We start from the raw sequence: 19,955 nt of genomic DNA on the forward strand, positions 1-19,955 counted from the left end.
TTGGCAAAAGCTTTGACTGAAAAGTGTGCAGAGACAGGTAGCTGCACTCAATCACGGCCTTCTAGGTCTCAGTTCTGCTAATTCAAGTCAATGAACTGGACCTTTCAAGTCTTTCTGTGATGCTGGTGACTTTTATATCATTTTAATGCAACTGAATGACAAATATTACACAGGACCTGAAATTAATTTCCCCAAATTTAGGGAAATTGCGCCATATTGCTTTTTACCAGGGGGAAGAGGGTACCAGTCTGAAGAGGCTACTCATTGTGAGCTTAATTGCATGTCTTATACAGTCACCCATTGTTCTTCTCCAACTACAGCATGGCTGTATTCTCTGCTCTGTCCATCTTTATCATCGTAGGTCTTTTCTCTCGTCCACTGTCAGCTCAATATTTTACAAATACAGCAGCTAAACTAACATCAGGGTCGGCCGTATGAGGATCCTGAAGATTCACCTTGTCAACATTAACCTCTCCTGGGACTGCTGTTTTTTTCCTGAGTGCACTTCTTGTCAGTTGACATACATTACAAGACTTTAAGATCCTTTTGGCTTCTCTTGTATTCACAAGGGCCCATCACAGAGTTTTTACACCTGATGCCCTTCCTACTGCAACCCCAAAGGGATGTGTGTCACCTCCTGGGATCAAACTGTTAGGCAAACATGTAAGCCACTACACATTTACATAGTTTAAGTGCCTCTGAGTCTGGAGCTACAGTAAGTCTGTGCTGATTTGTGTCCATTTCATGCCTAAAGTGAGAATTTTCCACTTTTAAAAAGCCCAAAAGGTCTACAACTGGAGGCTGGAGGAGTTAGCTCCAGAATATCAAGATGGCAGACGAAGGAAAACTCAACCCTTTTTTTTATATCAAACATTTATCCTTCTTGTCAAAACTTGCACAACCAAGCAACACAACCATCAACATTTTATTCCGGGTTGTGCCTGGAAACAGGACTGTTATTTTCCGTGGTGTTCTGCTCTTTAATGAGTCCGGGGTATAAACCATCTTCCACTTGAAAGAAACCACAGCAACAGATGGAAAAGCAAAGAAAAGAAACTCCTGCTCTGCTGTGCCACTTTATTTCAGTCCAAATGTCTCCGGTGTACTCCTGCCTTTCCATATCACCTCCACCTCCACATCCACCTGCACACCTGCTTCCAATTTCCTCTTCGGGTCCTTCACCGAGCATACCCACACTTGAGTTCCTTGCCAAATTGTCAATCATGCTATCTGAGCTGTAGATTTCCAGCCTTCTGTCTGGCCAAGTTGCCTTGTTTTTGCTTCTTCTTCTTTCTCTTTTTGGACCCATGCCTGCCTGCGTGTGCCCCTCAGGACTTCCTGTTTAATGACCCACATCAGAAATGGATGATCATTGCTGACGGCTTCATGGTTGCAGTGGGAGCTAAGAGCAAAGGACTAATAGTACACTGACTGCCTGTGAAAGAAAGTCTGGATACTGTTGTCCAACAACAAAACGCTGCACTCATCGTACTCATTAACTGCTGAAAACTGTCTAAATGTTGATTCTAAATATGGCTATAATATGGCTCAGATCCTCAGCCTTGCTTAGTGAACATTATCAACACGTCTGCAGATGCTTCCTTCAGAGTCGACTGATAGTTTGACAACTGACAACATCTGACAGTTAAACTTTTTCTTCCTGATCACTGGCTGTAAGCAACTCATCAGTGTGCTGCACATCCTTGTTTTCTAACCTGCTTCAGAAAACAAATGTTGTTTGCAGGAACAGCTGATCACAGTCTGTCAAAGTTTACAGTTTTTAACTAAAACAGAAAATATGGAAATAAACTGCATCAAACCACTCTAAGAAAGTCTGACAGTAACACATGCATTCTGCATTCAATATTTGCTGTTTTCCCATAAAATACTGCTACACTCTGTGAACAGCTTTGCATGCTGGGGTTAGGTTAGAATAAAGACAGCAATGCCCCACAAATACAGAAAGCTATTGTCTTTCTAGAAGAAACACTAGGGAACACAAGAGGTGGTTGTGATTTTCAAATACTGGAATAGACGTTTTATTAAGAATAACACTACCAGCCAACAGGCCAATAAAGCATGGTTTCATGGAGTGGTCATACTAAATGTTCTGTGAACGGTACACACTACAGCCACCAAACAGCTCTGAAATCTGCCTGGTAAAGCTAGCAAGGCTATTACAGCACAGTTATTCCATTAAAATTAACCTAATCCCCTCAGAATCAGCTGTTTTGTTTGTTTGGGGATATGTGTGGAATCCCAATCCAATGCAAAATGGCAACCACACAAAGTTGCAGGCTCTTTAGAAGCATCTATTAACCCTTTAAGACCTACCATAGAACCAAGTCCGCCAGAGCTTATAGTATATTTTTACATGCTGTGGAGCCATTTTTTGGAGTATTTCAAGTTGCTATACATCAATACAACCATTATAGCCCAAAATTTAATAATATGTATTCATTAAGTGCATAGTAATTACATAAATTGCAAAAAAGTGCAATAAACTACAAAAAAATTTAAAATCGTTTTTGTTTTTTTAACATATATTTCTAGTTAGAGAAATTTAAGAGGTTTATCCCTCAAAACTGTAAATACAAAAAAGTTGCACAAACTAGTTTCCCACCACAGGAAATTTATTTTGAGTGTCTTCATAGTTTTATTTTTGAGATACACCAATTTTCATATACTGCAGGAAAAACAAAAAAATATATTATAGTGCAAATTTGCAAAATAACAGCATATGCATCAAAATAAAATATTTCCAGCAGTGCAATATGAGTCCTAAGCATCCCAGAAACGACACAGAAAGTCATAAAGTCAAACATAACTTTTAAAAACACAAGTATAGGCTCATATGGCCACGATGGTAAAAAACTACATTTCCGCAATGTACGTCACTTCCGGTTTCGGGCAGTTCATGCCGGACATGCGATAGTTCACGCTGATGGACGTAGGAAGTGTTACAAACAGCTGATCGGATCGGCAAAGCGTGTTTCTGGAATATTATGTTTTTGTTGCTGCAAGTGCTTTTTATGCAGTTTTTGCAAAGCTATATGTGGAAGGAAACTGTGACTTAGGACAAGCTGATGGCATAAGATGTAAGTACAACTCCTCCGGTTTCATATGCAAAAAAAATTATTGCGCTAGCTCACGTGATTGCAGTGCTACGGGATTTAAAAATAGTTACGCAAAATGGAGCGTGTCCGCTCCGACCGGCTTTAAAGGGTTAATAGGTCAAAACTCTTATTCGCCTTATAGTTTCCAGTATTATTGAGCCCACAAAATGTCCTAAATACAACAGATATCCTCTTCATATTGTAGGTTGAAAAAAGCAGCTCTGGTAAAAGCTGCAAACAAATCAATTTTGAACTTTGACCATCAATATCATGGGTTATCTAACAGTTTTAACAAGAACACTGAACAAATTTAATGCCTATGAGGTACAGTTACAAAAATGGCACTAACATTAGAGCAGCCAAAAACACCACATAGACAAATTAATTGAGCTAAAACTTAATCTTACAAAATTACGGAGCAGGATCACTGACTGCTCAGGTGTTTCGTGCATGAAAGTCCTCTCTGGCATTAACAGCACAAAAACTGTGCACCAGGAGCTTCGTGGCATGGGCTTCAATCCAAAGGTGTAACGTGTTATTTGCCCTATAGAGTAGCTCACAGTTAATACTGAATAATGTTTTGTTTGAAACCCTCACCTGTATTACACATGACATTTTTGGCTTTTATTAATACTACCTAAACCCTTTTTCAGTACAGCTGGATGATACAGTAGTAGAGAGTTGCCATCCTTAATGCGAGCAGCGATCTAGTCAGTGAAAACATCAGTGTAGCCTTAAATGAGCAATTTCATATAAACTCTGTTGAACCCTTCAACAAATTAAAGAGGAAAAGGCCCAGTACTAATTTGAGTAGGTAAAGAAAGTCTATTACAAGTCTACCACAACTACTTACAGTCATCTGAGAGCAGTGTCAGGTCCAGTGGGATCTCCGAGTATAGCATTGTTGCTTGGAATACACAGTGTTTTATCACACACATCACTTTTTAGTAGAGGTGGATGGAAACACAACTAGAGCTTCAGACAACCTTAACCTGAGGTCTAATGAGTCAAAACACCAGTATGGACATGCAGAGCCTTTATTTAATTTAGCATACCATTACATGTGTGTGCTGGTGCATTGGGTGTGACTTTCTAAGCCCCTAAAACCATTTTGTTAAAGTCATTGTAACATGTTTGTTATAAATTTCTAGTCTCCATGGCTAACCCTGAAAACACAAAGTGATTTCATTAGTTTTTCTTTCTCAAACTTGACAAAAGACCAGAGTCAATTCTCTATTTTTTTAATAATAAAAAGACTTTACAACTGCAAGTCTCCACTTTTTTTCAGCCACATCCAGCCGTAACTACACCAAAAGCCTAACAGCAGGGAGCGCAAGTGACTTTGTTTGACCCCAGAGAAGAATTCGGGCCACATGAAACACAATCCGGTGATACAGCTGAGCCACTAAGTGAGAGTTAGAGAGAGACGATCAGCTGACAGTACATATCCACCTCTCACACTGACAGCACAGCAGAGGATCACATCTAATTAAATATTTTTGTTAGAGCAGATTTCCTACAACAACATTATGAAAGAAAAACTTTCTTGTCCTTGATTAACCTTGAAAACTGCGACTACGTTGTCGTTTCCAATCACACACTGGAAACATTGAGACTTTGCAGTTTAGTTCAAACATGTTCAGTATTTCACAGGTGGAGCAGACTGCCAAACAAAGGCACAGGAGGACGGTTTGTGCAGCCAACCTACCTGCACACGAACGCACCATCACACCTAACTTCATTCAGTTTACACTTGAAACCTCAAACAGAAAGACTGGATAACTCACGGTCAAAACTATGTGGACACCCCTGTTACATTAATTCTTGATGTCTCCCCATTTTTTAAGATGTTGTCCAGGAAGATTTTAAGCCGCCTGCAGTGATACTAAAACACAAATCTATTAGTGACATTCAGCACTGATAATAAGGTGAAAATTTCTGGCCTATGATTGGTCTTCCAGTTAATCCCACAGATGCTGGATAAATGGGGTAAACAATTTCTTTGGTTCTTTGGTGCATTGGCTTCGTATTGGGAAAACGACATGTTTAAAGTTTAAAGGGCCACTGGGCTTGCAATACGCTGGAGGATAGCTTGATGTTGTGGCACAAAAACACTGATAAAGCTGGTGTGGCTTAGCTCAAACTGTGAAAAATGGCTGTCTGGAATAGTTTTTGCTTGGGCTGCCAGCTCACATTGTTTCCACAATTGTCATATTACATCCATACCTGCATGTCTAAAACTGCAGCTTCATTTTAGCCAAGAATCTATCATTTAAATAGCTGCCAAAGACTAACTGCAGGTGAAGACTCAAGAACAGAATAATTAACGACTTAATACTGAAAAAATAATAATCAAACTATTAAAACGTATTACTTAAAAAAAATCCTTCTGTTGAAGATAAAGCTCCCGCAACCCTCATACCAGTGTACGTGCAACTAAAGAGAACTCCCTGTAAACCATTTAAATCATGAGCTTCTTTCAGCCGCACATTTTATTAAGAGCAACACATTCACTACATTCACCATGGGATCATTACAGACACGACCAAACATGTCAGGATTTCAAGGGGCACACCTTTATCTGCAGGGAGATGTTTTCCTGGGTGTGCAGAGTTTTATATCAGCAGCAGCCCGACACACACACACACAGACGCACACACAGACGATGCTATGTCACAGCTCTGCAACAATGAAAAGAAAAAACTTGGCAGTAATAAACACATAAGCATCCGTCCCCATGCAAACAGATTCATGTGAAGAAACAGCCTGAAACCATGTTTTCAGAGTGTGACAGACTCTGAAATACAGCCAGAAGCAAAACCTGAAGGCAAACTGACAGATCAGGTGAAAAGGTAACGGAAACATGCAGGTCAACAGGTGAACATACGCAACCTGCAAACCTGGGCTCAGCACATTTTGACAGAACCTTTAGTAAAGGGGTGCAGACAAACCCCAGGGTTTTTATATACGTATATATTCCAGTTAGGTAATACTTCGTTTTTTCTCTTTGCCCACTTGCTAATTTGTTTCCTTTTTAATTGCTTTTCACCGTCCCTTTCACTCAGCCACTAGAAACCTTTCAGTTATATTTAGGCACAATTCATTTTTGGCTTAAGATATTCATCTTCACACAACACTAGTTGTGTTGATATATTATAACCAGGAAGGTACTGGCCCTTCTCATTAATGCTAAACCGGACCTCCTGCATAACTGAGACAGACCAGCAGCTTTGATGGAATAAAAATAACCTGTCCCAACAAACAGAACCAAAAAAGTCACTCCAATTACATTAACCCAATAATGGCAGCAAAAATGTTCTCAATTTGACTGCTTGTAAATCACAGGACTTGTCCAAAAGCTCTAAGTGGCTGTAACTGCTCCAACGAGTCAAACAAAACAACGAAGACATAAAAGAGCAACGCAATTAACTTCTCTGGCCAGAAAAAGAAAATAAGTAAAAGCAGAGAATGGTGAGTGTTATCGTTCTGCGTCCACTAAGAGCTTCACTTGTAAACCACACACACTCAATACTGTAATCATTTACAGCCATACAAGTAAACAAATTAATAGATGTATACAGCTTAAGAAACACACCTGTGTCCATTTTAAAATAATCTACAGACGTTAATACTGCATTAAAATACACATTCAGTCTTCTTTTTACAGTAAGCATGCACGAATATATGCTACAGTATCAAATATGCAATTAGTACACAGGAACACACTCACACACACTCAAGCAATTAAAATTTAACTAGATACATATACAGTATGTATGAATGCACTTATGTTCCTCTCCACACACACGCTGCATCCACACACACACGTACACCCAGCCAGCCTGGCGCGGTATCAGAGCTCACCAGGTCGTCCAGGATGGTGACGGGGAAATCGAACATGCACATCTTGACAGGCTGAGCGAGCGCTCTGTGCAGGCTGAACAGGGATTTGGCTTCCATGCTGTGCCCTGAACGCACCGTGCAGCCAACGCTCGACTGCACGCAACCACAACAAAAACACAAATAAAACCAGAAGAAAAAATGAAAAAGGAGGAGCTCCCCAGTCTGGCTGCTCGCTTCGCAGTCCTATCACAGAGGACTGCAAAGAAATCCACCTCAAAGAAACCCCTCCACCTCCTTTTCCCCAAACACCAACAACCATCCACTCCCCTTCCTCTTCCTCTTCTCGCCTTTCTTCCCCTCCTTCTCCTCCTCACCAAGGAGCGTCTAACTGTCAGCAGCTGCTCTCTCGTCTTTCCGTCCGTCCTCTGGGGGTATTGCCCAACACCACTCAGCTGTTTTGCCACGACCGCAGTGCTCTCACATTCAGACGGAGGTGCTCGGACTCGCCACCGAACCAAAGCACACGTCTGCCCGGAAAAAATAAAACCTCGCCAAATGAAATAAAATGCAGCAAGTACACAGAGGGTCCTCCGAGTTGCTGTCTGACTCGCTTCTGCTTCATTATGCTGCAGCGATTTAATCAGGAGAGAAGGACCAGCTCTGTTTTGCTCCTGTAGTGCCAGACGGTCTGTGTGAGCCCATTAAAGATGAAGCAGGGTGACTGCTTCAGAGGCTGATGTATGAATCAGACTCTCTTCTCATTAATGTCGCTGGTAAATGTGAAGGCACGCATTCTGCTGAGTTACCAGCCCTTATTCTAAAACTTATTTTTCTTTTATGGGTTTGATGAGAGTCTAAAAGTCTGAAGATCTTTTCAACAGGATGTTAGCAAAGTCCTTTCTCTCTCTCTCTTTTTTTTGGGGTTGGATTTTAGTGTTAAATTTTATGTTTGATGGTCTCTTTGCTGTGCTCCTTCACTGCACGTGGGCAGCACTGACTTTTGCAGATATTTTCAACAATGCAATTTTAGCTTTATTGCTGCAGAATTTACATTAACTCACATTTAACTTGACTTACTGCAAATACAACCTGAAACTAAAAAACAGCATGTGTGCCTCAAACCTGCAACATGCAGTTGATGCCTCTAGTATAACAAAGACTTCATAGAAATTTATGGTAAAAATGACCTAAATGTTCTCTTGACCTCAGTAAACATTTTCCTGATGGGTTTATGATCTTTGGCACTAGTCTTACTGAATGCAACAATTATTATTAGACTCAAAGATAATGATACCGCAGAATGCTTTAGGGCGTGGCCACTTTGTACTTAAAAAAACATTATTGTTGTCAAATATACAAATTTATCAAACTGGATGTCAAATAAAAGGACAACAAAACAAACTAATCAAAATCTCCAAGCCCATAAACTGGAGTTCCTAAAATGGAAACATGAGGATGGCTCCAAAAAGTGTCCCCATGTCACGATCTAACTAAACATGTTTACCTGGTACAAAACATTGGTTTTGGCCTCTATGCAGAGTTTACCCCTTTCCAATGACTGTAGGGGAAAACTGGAGTCAGGGGCATGGACACTATTGACTGGGCCTCATTGTCCCTGAACTTGACCTCTCAACTACATTTGTGTTGTTGGTGCCTTTTGGAGCATTTTAATGTCTTTCTTGGACAGTATAAGCCATCCAAAAAATTGACTGAGTAGTTTTTTACTTAGCACTAATTAGCAGGTATTTGCGTCATTCTACTTTTATACCTGTAGAGTGTGTGGATGGAGTATGCTAGAATTAGCTGATAATTAAACTCTCCACCCTCTCCAAATATGCTCACTTCTGGCTTCATTAAACCAGCAAATGTTGAAGCTTTGAAGCTAAATTACTGAGCAGCACCATGAAAATGTCACCGATTATCACTTGAAACGAGGAGGTGTCAGACGACAGTCTGTGAATCAGCTCTATCTGACAGTGGAGGAGACACATGGGCCGATTATCTGCTCGTTTATTGATCCATGAGGTAATTACAAGCTTGTTATTGAAGCTGCGGGTTACAAACAAAAAGAAGTAAAAGTAAAGTATTCAGTTTAAACTAGAGCGGAGCGGCTGAGATAAAACAAACCTTTTCAGGACATATTCTCAGAGTGTCTTTCATGTTTTTATTTGCTGTGTGTAGGTGCAGGTTTCCCCACAGCAGCAGGATTGATTCAGAGCCCACCGGGAACCATCTCGCCTCCAGCTGGACTCCGTATTGACATTCTGATATAATATCTTTGTCGTGTTTGCAGCCTGAACCTTAAGGCTTTAATGTGCTTCTGCAAAGACTCAAAATACCTCTTGTGAAAGTCGCTGTATGTAGGTCACACGGCTGTTACCCTAAATGGCTGAAATGCTGATAGAAAGGAAGCAAGTCTGCTTTGACGTGAAAAAACAGGGTTAGCGTTGTGAAGACACGTTTTGTTTCTGAAAGTCTTTCATTTTTTCTCATGCATTTTTTGTAGACCTATCACATGCATGTGATTCGGCAGATTATGGTATTCTGGTAGAAAAGATATGCTCAGCTGGCTTAGATCAACAGCACATTAAATGGTTTTATTCTTGTATTTCTGGTACAACTCAGACAGTAGTCTCCAAAGGTTTCACACCTCCTGCAGATGTTCCACAAGGATATTCTCCTGGTCCACTTTTATTCACCTACAAACTGCAGCCATCGAGCTACAGGCAGTTCTTTTTCTACACTTTAGAAAAAGAAATCAGGAGATGAACAACCAAACTTGGCACACAGGTATATGTTAGGCCCCTGAAGGTTCTTATTTACATCAGAAATTATGATGTAATCATGGTGCCTAGCAGTCATAGCCAAGAGCCTAACGTATTATTTATATCAACAAAACTTCCGTCCATCCATTTTCTTCCACTTATTCTGGGTTTCTTCCAGGTCACAGGGGTGTATAAGTGCACATGGCACCAAGAAAACCCTAGACTGCGGGTCGATTTTCTAATCACTGGGAACGCCAGGCAGAGGCTCCCATTTCCGAGATCTTCAACTCCCACCTTCAGCAGAGCTTTAACAGCAGTCCGAGAGAGACTGGGGACACCGAGTCCAAATAAACCATGTTCAGCACCTCCATTGTTGAAGCTGCTGCACTGAGCTGCAGCCACAAGGTGCTCGGTGCCTTTCACCGTGCTAACGCCCAAACTAAATGGTTGACTCCGGTGGTGAATGGAACCATTAGGCAGAAAAAGGAGTCCTATCGGGCTTGGTTAACCTGTGGGACTTCGGAGGCAGCCGATAGGTCCTGACAGGCCAAGCGGAGCGCAGCTCGGGCAGTGGCTGGAGCAAAAATTCATGGGAGGAGTTTGGAGAGGCCACGGAAAAAGAATTTCAGACTGCTTCGAAGAGATTCTGGCAAACCATCAGGCGACACAGGAGGGAAAAGTGGTGCTCTACCTAAACTACACCGCACTGTGTATAGTGCAGGCAGAAAGAATACTTTACCACATCTGCTAAATGTATCACATCTCATGCATTTCAGAAAAATTCTAATCAGACATAAGTTTGTTCTAAACTCTGATAAGACTGAGTGCATGTTAAAATGATCCAGCCTATGGTTTATATTGTATGTTATATTCATAGTTACAAAAGTGAAACTGTTGACTCTTAAAGATATTTATGGTGGTGTTGTTTATATGGAAAAAAGCACTTGATTCTTTCTGTTACAGCGTACTGGTTTTATTTCAGTTCAGGGGTTTATTTCATTGAAGTATAAGTTTACATGTATCTGCAGTTATTCTTACACATGCTTATTTAAAACTGTGAACATGTATAATGTGTCTTTGTATTATTTGTCTGACTCTATATTATTGCACATCCTTTGTGCACAGGTCACTCTTGAAATAATAATCGCTGGTTTTGAGGAACTTGAAGAATTATAGCAGGGTCTACCTTATAGTATAAAGCATCCTTAGGCAACTGCTGTTGTGATTTGGCACTGTATAAATAAAACTGAATTGAATTGAGTAGAAAATTTGAATTGATTTAAAAAGTGCTGAATTCAATGATCCTCAACATGGAGATTTAAAAGTACAGCAGCCAGTAAAGATGAGGAACTGCCGCTGCTTTTTAAAAACACTATTAAGAAGTAAAAGAAGTAGCAAAGAAGCTGAAGGAAAAGAGAGCGAGAGGGCCTGAAACACCACTGGGAACTGCTTTCAGATGCAGAGACCGTCCCACGGATGAATACTGTAGGAGAGCGGTTGTCATGGAAACAGGGAGGCAAAGCTGGCTCTTCATAGGGCTATATAAGATAGACCCCCTCCTCCTCCTCCTCCGTCTATAGATACACAGCCAGGACAGGAAGCCAGAGTGTAACCTGCAGCTCGGCTTCCTGCGGACTCAGACAAAGACAGGACGGGCGGTGCAGGTACACGAGAAGTCAGTTCATCCGAGACACGACTACAGGGTGCAAACCTGTTATTACGGCTAAACGCTGCTTTTAGACAAATGATTACAGATTACAGAACAACAACAACAACAACAGTACTTGTTCTGACTTCTTAACACGAGACTTTCAAGGAAAGATCAAAAGAAACATGTAAACAGGAAAATATAACCTTTATGTTTGTTTGTTTCTATTCTTTGCTCAGCAGACTGAGCAAAGAATAGAAACAAACAGAAATTATCTATTGAAAACTGGCCTGTAACCTAGTTTAAATCAAGAAGATCTTTAAGACCCTGTCAAGGACAGGGTAAATCTGGTCCTTCACACTTTTTAAACTGATCTAAATATAATTTTTTGCTCCTCACAACTTTCAACAACATTAATGGTAATAATCTGCAAATTAATAAAAATGTTTTAATCTTATCTGATTTTCTCTGAGCATAAAAAGAGGTCGTATCTATTTGATATGAGATCATTTTTGTTTTGTAAACATCAAATTTGTCATTTTGATGTTCGCATCCACAATCCAGAGGGTTAGGCTTATTGTGCTGCTGACAAGAAACAGGCTTCAGAAAGTCAATGAACTGAAAAGAGAACTACAGAACAATATGTGTCTTTGAAGCTAATTTCAAAATGATGGAGATGTAAAGACAAGTTTCACTTTTATGTGCAGGCAGTTTTATAGCTGAAGGTTTGGCTAAGATTATTTTAATGACACTAAACATTCACTTTTTTCATTTTTTTTTATTAAACCAACCCTTTCATATATTTTCTGTCATGCTATACTTATTTTTATAGAGCTATTCTAGTTTATTTAAGCTATTTCGTTTTAGGCTATATTCAATATTTTGGCTGCTGGGATAAATAAACATTGTTTTAAGTTAATGAGGAGGTTTGGGCAATGTGCTCATCCTATGAGATACATAAAGGATATAGCCATCATAACATGCTTCAGAAAAAATGATTAGGTATTTTACGCTCACTCTTTCTCTGTCAGACAGAGCTGAACTGTAAAAAAGCGATCTACATACCTACCCTCACCTATAGTCACGAGCTTTCTCCTAAGGGTGGCTGGCTTCTCCCTTAGAGACAGGCTGAGGAGTTCAGTCATTTGATAGGAGTACAGACTAGAACTGCTACTCCTCCACATCAAAAGGAGCCAGTTAAGGTGGTTCGGGCATCTGACACGATGCCTCCTGGGTGAAGTGTTCTGGACACGTTCTAGCAAGAGGAGGCCCGGGCCAGATCCAGGACATGCTAGAGAGATTTTATCTCTCAGCTGGCCTGGGATGCCTGGGTGTTTCCCCGGCAAAGCTCGAGGAGAAGGCTAGGCTGGGGAGAGAGAAGGAGAGATCTGGGCTTCTATTCTTAGATAGATGAGCAGATAAGCGTGAGAAAATGGACTGATGGATAGATGGACAGGATGGTTGGAAGTTATGGAAGGCAAAAAGAATGTGTGGCAGGTGATTTCACTTAGAAAACACAAGAACCAATCAGTAATGAGAAAAAGATGTCAGGAGGTGGAAAAGGAAAGGGGTGAATCTTATGTGTTCAACTTCCTGCACAACTATGACACTGTCATATTTAGGCTGCAAAGAACTTGTAAACATATCTTCAAGGTCAAAAATTAAAATTCATTATTTTGCTTTTACGTCAGGATTTATTTGCTTTTACAAAATGTTCCATTCCACCCCTTAACTGTCACATCAGGCTTGTGAAACAGGTGGTTGTGAGTTGGCTCCATGGTAGAACTGTGATCAAATATATTCCTTTGGTTAACTAAATGTTATAAAAGTTAATTTAACTTTTTAGGGGGTAATGGTTTAGAGCTTTATGTAAATCAAACTGTACTTGAAAAGGCATTAAATATGAGTCATTTGAATGATGTCTTCCTATGATGAAGAGAGAGAGGTGCTAAAAGGAAAGCAGAACATTAGATCAGAATGATTTTAAGGTTTTCAGGCTCATGTGCAGACCGGTGCTCTGATACATATGAAATACATGAAAGGTTTAAAAAAATATTTTGTACAGTTGTGAGACAAACATTTAAGTACTTATGTAAAAGTTGGAATCGTGCAAAGGTTTTAGCATTAAAATGTACTAAAAATACTTGAACATACTCATAATGCAGAATCATATTCATAATATTATTGGATTAGAATCATTGATTCACTCCTTGGTATATAACTTAAATCTGATTGCTGGAGACAGCTTACACTGCTCATTTAATGCTTTGCAGATTTATCTATAATATAACAGCATCATATATTGGCAGGTTTATTTCTGCAGAGTGGCATGGAGTGCAAAGTACAAAACCTGCATCCAAATTATAATGGGGTAGAAGAAGAAAGTAGTATAAGGATAGGCACCGAATGCAATGGTAATCCAACCAATCACAGCTTTGAGTTCCTTTTTTGGGAGCAATCAGGCTGAAGTAACAAATAATTCTTATTCTTAATGTCAGCAGCCTGATTACACATTGAAATAAGAGTTTAAGGTTACTGAAATACCCAGTTTGTTCTTAGTCTTTTGGAAAACACAGCAGGAAGGCGACGCCGGTTGTGCAGGACAGAACGAGGATTTCACTCATAATTGTAGGGCTGTGCGATATGACCGACATAAGACATCTATCGTCCCGATAACGATATAAATTACAAAATTTTAACATTTTCTGTAAATTCTGTGAATCTCGGGCAGCTCGACTTACGTGAAGTGTTTCCAGCTGGGCGTCGAGTAGCTGGAGTCGAGTGTTTTAACCGATGCATGAAGCTATACATTTTTAGACATAAATTGTAACAGCCGCCGTTTTCTTTGTGAGTATTTATTACACGGCGTGCTGCGGGGAAAAACCTGTTCTAACGTTTGAGTCGTTTATTTTTAGGCACCTGACGCCTCTTTTTTGTTTCTCATCCGTAAATACTCTGCATACTTTTTCACGTGATTCAGTTTATTTTGAAAAGTCTCAACAGGATCTTGAGCTTTATTGTGAAAGGTTTATGTGGAAAATAAACAAGCGGACACGCGATGGTGTTACCGTCGTCGTTGCTAACGACAACGCATAAAAACAGGCGCTTGTCTGTCGGTAGTGTGGTTATATTAAATATAAGAGAAAGAGAGAACTTTAAGAAATTAATATAGCCACTACAGCGACCATCAAAAGTGTAAAAATAATATTGCCGTAAACAGTTTATTTTGCGACGCCACAAAACAAACGATATATCGAACAGCCCTACATAATTGTGACTTAAAGTAGATCCGTGCCAACTGTAAACTGTATGTGTGACCATGTGCACAAATAGAAAGTTGACTTTTTCTCTAAGAGTGTAGCCTTGTACACTTCAGAGCTCATCCTGCTACTTTTTTCGGCAGTCACATGATCAACAAACACCAGTGACCCAGTTCCTCTGACACATACATGCCCATGCAATAACAATCCCTCCTCTGAGTTTGACAGATGATGTGATATGCTTCATATCATGAGCTGTTTCTCTCCTTCTCCCTGCTTTACTCCTCCCATCATTCTGGTCCAAGTTCATATTAGCTTCTTCTGTCCAAAGAGGAAGGAACTGGCTTTTTAGCAGGATTTTTGAAATGAAGCCTAAAGCCAAAATGACTAAATAAGTTCAAGGAGCCTCTATGATACTTGGATGATAAACCATGGAAGTAATTCTGTAATAATTCTCATGCACTTTAAATGTCTTCAGCTGTTTTTCATGAGCAGGACAGTTTCTGGAATCTTTCTGTTGGGCTTACTTTGTTTCTTTCAGCCTCCTTCACTTGCATCAGCGTCTCTTTTGACCTCATACTAAGAGTTCCAGTGAAAAGACACCATTTACTCATTGCTGTCATGCAACAACAGTAAAGCTCATTAGTCAACGATGTCCACTTACTTTTGAACCTCAGAAAATGGGGGGTGGTGTATAAAATGCCTGCCTAACAAAGTTAATGCAATACCTTTTTACCCTCCCTGAATTAAAGCGGAAAGTCAGTACTTCCACTATGGAGGTGTATGGAGCAAAAACTACAAAAAAAGAAGTGTCACCGTTCAAAAACTCATGGCTCTAACTGTATACAGATAGGAAAGAAAATACTAAAAATATAATCTATCTATCACATATGATTCCTAAGAGCAGAGACAGGCATACAAAGAAATTTCCGGACTCTTCTGCCTGTTCTGTATCCTGAAATCATCTTGTTTCTGGCCTGCAGAGTCTCTGGATGGAAAAATTTGCCTTCACTCAGCATGAACACGCCTGCAAATGATTACAGTGTCTACACACTCAAATCTAATCCTGTCACAAACGTGGACAAATGTTGGCAGCCCTGACACAAAAATTCGAGCTGTTTGCTGACCGAACAAAAACAGAGTGGGGCAAAACAAGTGTCATCAACGAGTGGAAATGTTACACAGCTCCTGCACTTTGCAACACTATTCATACACTTTGCCCAGCAGTGCAAAAAGGCTTCTTCAGAAAAGAGATTTCAAGGACAAGCCCTTCCTCTACATAAATGAAAAAAAGAAGAAAAGAAAAACCCCGAGGACTAAAAACTGGAGAAAAAAAGTCTGATTCTTGTCACATTCCATCAGACAAAGAAGTCCGATATGCTTGGAGTGAAGTCAAGCTCAAGAATGGAGTGGTTTGTGCAGAAAATGGAGCGACAGAGAGGCTTACAGCTTTATCTGCGATTCCTACAATAGTACAAAAAAACCAAAACTGGGAGTGCAAATAAATGTTTCAGAAGCAGATAAACATCAATAATACCAGCAGCAGGAAGCAGGATTTACATGGAGGAGACAAAGAAGAATAAGGGTGTTTACAGTAAAATCCAGGCAGTGAGAGCTGAGGGTTAAACGCAGCCTTTGAACGGAGGCGGTGGGAAGCCTCACATCCATCCTGCTCGCCTCGCAGACAAAGCTCAGCAGTGACCTTTGACACAGATTCATCGGGTTTACTTGATGATTTCTAGCATGGAAAAATTATAGAAACAACACAGTGAGGCTGTAACCCTGTCTTACAGTTATGAGCTGGGACTTTTAATAGAAAAGACAAGAAAATACCATGACAGCATCAAATCACAGCAACCTCTCCCACTAAAAGAGAGGCCTTTTCTTTTAGTTAAATCAGCGGGAAGCTGCAAAATATATTTAATCCTGATAATGAACATGACACGGCTTATTGAGACTAATTAAGATTCTGAAAACAGTGCTTCTAACTATAATTAATGGAAACACCGACACAAGTCCAAACAGGCTTGCAATCAACTTGCCCAACATATTCTTTTTAGCTAGACTTTAGGCCAAAGTTTATATCGAACTCTGGGCCTCTCTGAGCTGACTGGTTGTAACTGACTGACTTTTATACCATTATTAGAATCATAAAATATTTTTACAAAAAGTAACACAAACACCTGCATACAATTCAGATTTTCCAGCTCACGCCTTTAGACACCAGGAGAGTAAACACTACAAAAACAAAATTAATCAACAGGAACAATTTAAGGAAACTGATTAACTTCCCACTGAGTGACTGAAAGAATTAAAATCAGACACACCTCCTCACATCTCTGACGGTAAGATGTAACATTAACGCTCTGTTTATGGAAGCAAACAAGAGGAAGTAACTCCACCAACATCCCGTCAACACCACCTCCTGCCCTCCGTTCTTGGACAGATAAGATTATGAGTTCTATTGGTTGAAGGACATTTCCTGAAGCAAGTACCAAGAGGCAACAACAAGCAGAAAACTATCACTAAAAATAACTCATACTTCAGTTTATAAGCCTAGGAGACAAACAAGCATCTGCCTACTAGTTTTAAAAACTGTTCAGTGAAATTTTTGGCCAATAATGTAACCATAGACACGTCTTTATTAGGATTTCTTATTTGCCACTTACATTTTAAGTGAATTTACTGAGGTATGTTCGGTTTTTATCCATTTTCCAACTTTAAACCTTCAATATCTAATTAATCTATTTGTCAGTTTGTTTGAAAAACTGTTAAAAAATAGGACAGTTATTTATTTATTTTTTGGTTGTTTATTTTATTTTTATTTTTTTTACTGGAGATAAACATAGTGGTGAAAAAATATTGGTTGAATTGGTATTTTATAACAATTTTATCCATCCAGGACTTCATTCAATTCATACCTAACATTGTACAATAACAATTTATTTTTCCATGTAACAAAAGTTAATGTAACAAAATAAAAAAGACAAATGGCGGCATCAGGAGCGGATGCCTGACAAACTGTTATTTTAAATGTTGGTATTGGCCAAAAAATTCCCATTACAGCACGAGGGCTTGTTTGTTTACCTGGAACAAGAGCGAACATAAATAACACAAAAAAAAGAAAGAAAAAATACATTGGTATCGCCACGAGCTTAATAAAATATCTGCACAGAAATCACAATCAGCGCATCCCAAATATTTTATAATGAAGATTTATTTGTTCTCCCAGGCACATGGGAGGGAATAAAAAACAAGAAAACAAAGAAAAAAACATCAGATATTATTTATTAGAATTGACCTGTTTAACAAGCAGTGACTTCCTAAAATTTTATAAGATTTGTTCCATAGAACAGAGGTGAATGTAAATATTAATAAAAAAATGAAAAGAAAATGTTGGCATCACAACTAGATATACTTTGGATTATTATTTTTGCCTGTTGGTATCTGCCAGAATTTCACAATTTGGTGCATCCCTAATAGTTTATAATTAATTTGCCTCCCAGAAACAAGGGTAACCCTGAATATCAACAAAACCAAAAGGGACTGAAAAAAATATCGGCATCAGAACCCGATATCTGTCAAAAAACATTGGTATTCATCTATGATTCCACAGTTGGTGAATCCCTAATCCTACTATAATGATTGTAAGATATGTGGTATATGTGTCTTAAGTGCCAGGTGGGCCAATCTGAACAAAACTTGGCACATATATAATATATATATCAAATATTAACATGTGTTTTTTTTTTTTTAATGTTTTTATATTTTGATTTGTCCTCTACATTATGTTCACCATCCCCCTGCAAATGCAACATTACATACACCGTTTGTATTTTTTTTCCAAGTGTCAGGTTCAACATACTTAACTCATTCACTGCCATTGACGTCTATAGCCGTCAATTGCAGTGAATGAGTCAATGGGTTTAACTCATTCACTGCCAATGGCTGGCAGTGAATGAGTTAACATGGACCTAATTTAACAATAACAAAATTTTGTATCTGTGAAGAAATTCCATTTCAGTTGGGTAGGTGAGATGTTTAGAATTTTTCATACCATAATTACTGGTGACTCGAACAAATAATATAGTACAGATCTATTCTTTCCAGTCACGCAAGTGGGAATTAATAACAACAAACAAACAAACAAATAAATAAATAAATGATTGGGGGGATCAGATTTAGGTCCTAATTATTTTACAAAATGTCTTTATTGACCTAAAATTTCAAAATCGTGCAACCCTAGCTTCACAACATTGATAATGTCTTGTCGATTTAATCCCCCCAAAATCAAAAACACATTTAATTATTGTAAATGCTATGTCTTACATCTTTATATACAGTCTATGGCTTAAAGAGCAGCAGGAGAGAGAGTGGCAGAGAGAGGCAGACTTTAAGCCGGGGAGAAAGAGAGAGGGGGGGGATTATTATCATTAAAAATGTGCTGATCACCTGCATAAATTCGCCTTTACAGCCCGTTACTTCTATCAGATCACAGCTGTGGCAGGGGTGCAGCACGCGCCCCATGTAGCCTAATTACGATACGCAAATGAGCTCAGGTGTGCATTTAAATACGAACCCGCTGACTTCACGGCTCTGTGCTGATTTCTTACCTGTTTTTCCAGCATGATCATTCTCTCAGTATCATGACCTTCATGGAGTGAGTATCCATGCGAGTTCTGCTTCAGCGCTAGACACACTCCTCCTCAGCCAGCATCTCCACGGACGAGCGAGAAAAATGTAAAAAAATAAAAGGTACTAATGGCTAACTGGCGTTACCCTTTGGAGGTTAGGAGACCCCTGCGATGTTTTATCCTTGAGATAAATGTCCTTGGTGACTTCAGCATGTCTTCGCAAGAATAAAAAAAAAGGCGGGGGGGCATTAAAGGAGTGTTTATTCATGGAGGAAAACACATCGGTCAGTGAGCAGGGAGGGGAAAACGGGCAGCTAACGTTAGCGTGCTAGCGTTAGCCGGCTATGATCAGATTTTTATTTGTCTCCTCGTGCCTTCATCCCAGTCACGCTCCAAAAACCGCACGGGGACGGTGTCCTCCAGCTCAGGCGCTCCCGAGCGAATCCCTGCCGCCGTTACTCGACGGCGGCATCCCAGCGGAGCGAAGAGTCCGAGCGGAGAAGGATGCGATGTGGCTCGACCAGTGAAAATGGATGATGCTGGTAGTACTGCTGCCGCTGCTGGCTGAGGGGGATTCTCCGCTTTCAGCAGGGCAGCAGGACGGTCCTCTGCTGCTGCTGCTGCGATCACAGAGAAAGTCGGAAAAACGACGCTCCTGAATGCACCACACGTAGACCGACGCATCCAGG

The 19,955-nt window shown here is 39.8% G+C and overlaps 1 protein-coding gene across 2 annotated transcripts in view; it reads right to left on the minus strand.

Annotated features, from left to right (window-relative positions):
* LOC146658020 (ral guanine nucleotide dissociation stimulator-like) overlaps positions 1–19,891 on the minus strand; it is a 59,306-nt gene extending 39,415 nt beyond the window's left edge. Inside the window, exon 1 of one of the 2 annotated variants that reach the window (XM_085426411.1) lies at positions 19,246–19,891. In XM_085426411.1, the coding sequence (XP_085282537.1) occupies positions 19,246–19,266 (21 nt within the window). In that variant the 5' untranslated portion in view covers positions 19,267–19,891. Of the gene's footprint in view, positions 1–6,980; positions 7,182–19,245 lie in introns of those variants that run through there. The other variant, XM_085426409.1, reaches the window with a different exon arrangement.
* Between the last annotated feature and the right edge of the window lie 64 nt (positions 19,892–19,955).

The sequence above is a fragment of the Rhamphochromis longiceps genome, linkage group LG12 (assembly GCF_057381845.1).
Source record: "Rhamphochromis longiceps isolate RC_006_pf linkage group LG12, R_longiceps_female_GT1.1, whole genome shotgun sequence".
Lineage (NCBI taxonomy): Eukaryota > Metazoa > Chordata > Actinopteri > Cichliformes > Cichlidae > Rhamphochromis > Rhamphochromis longiceps.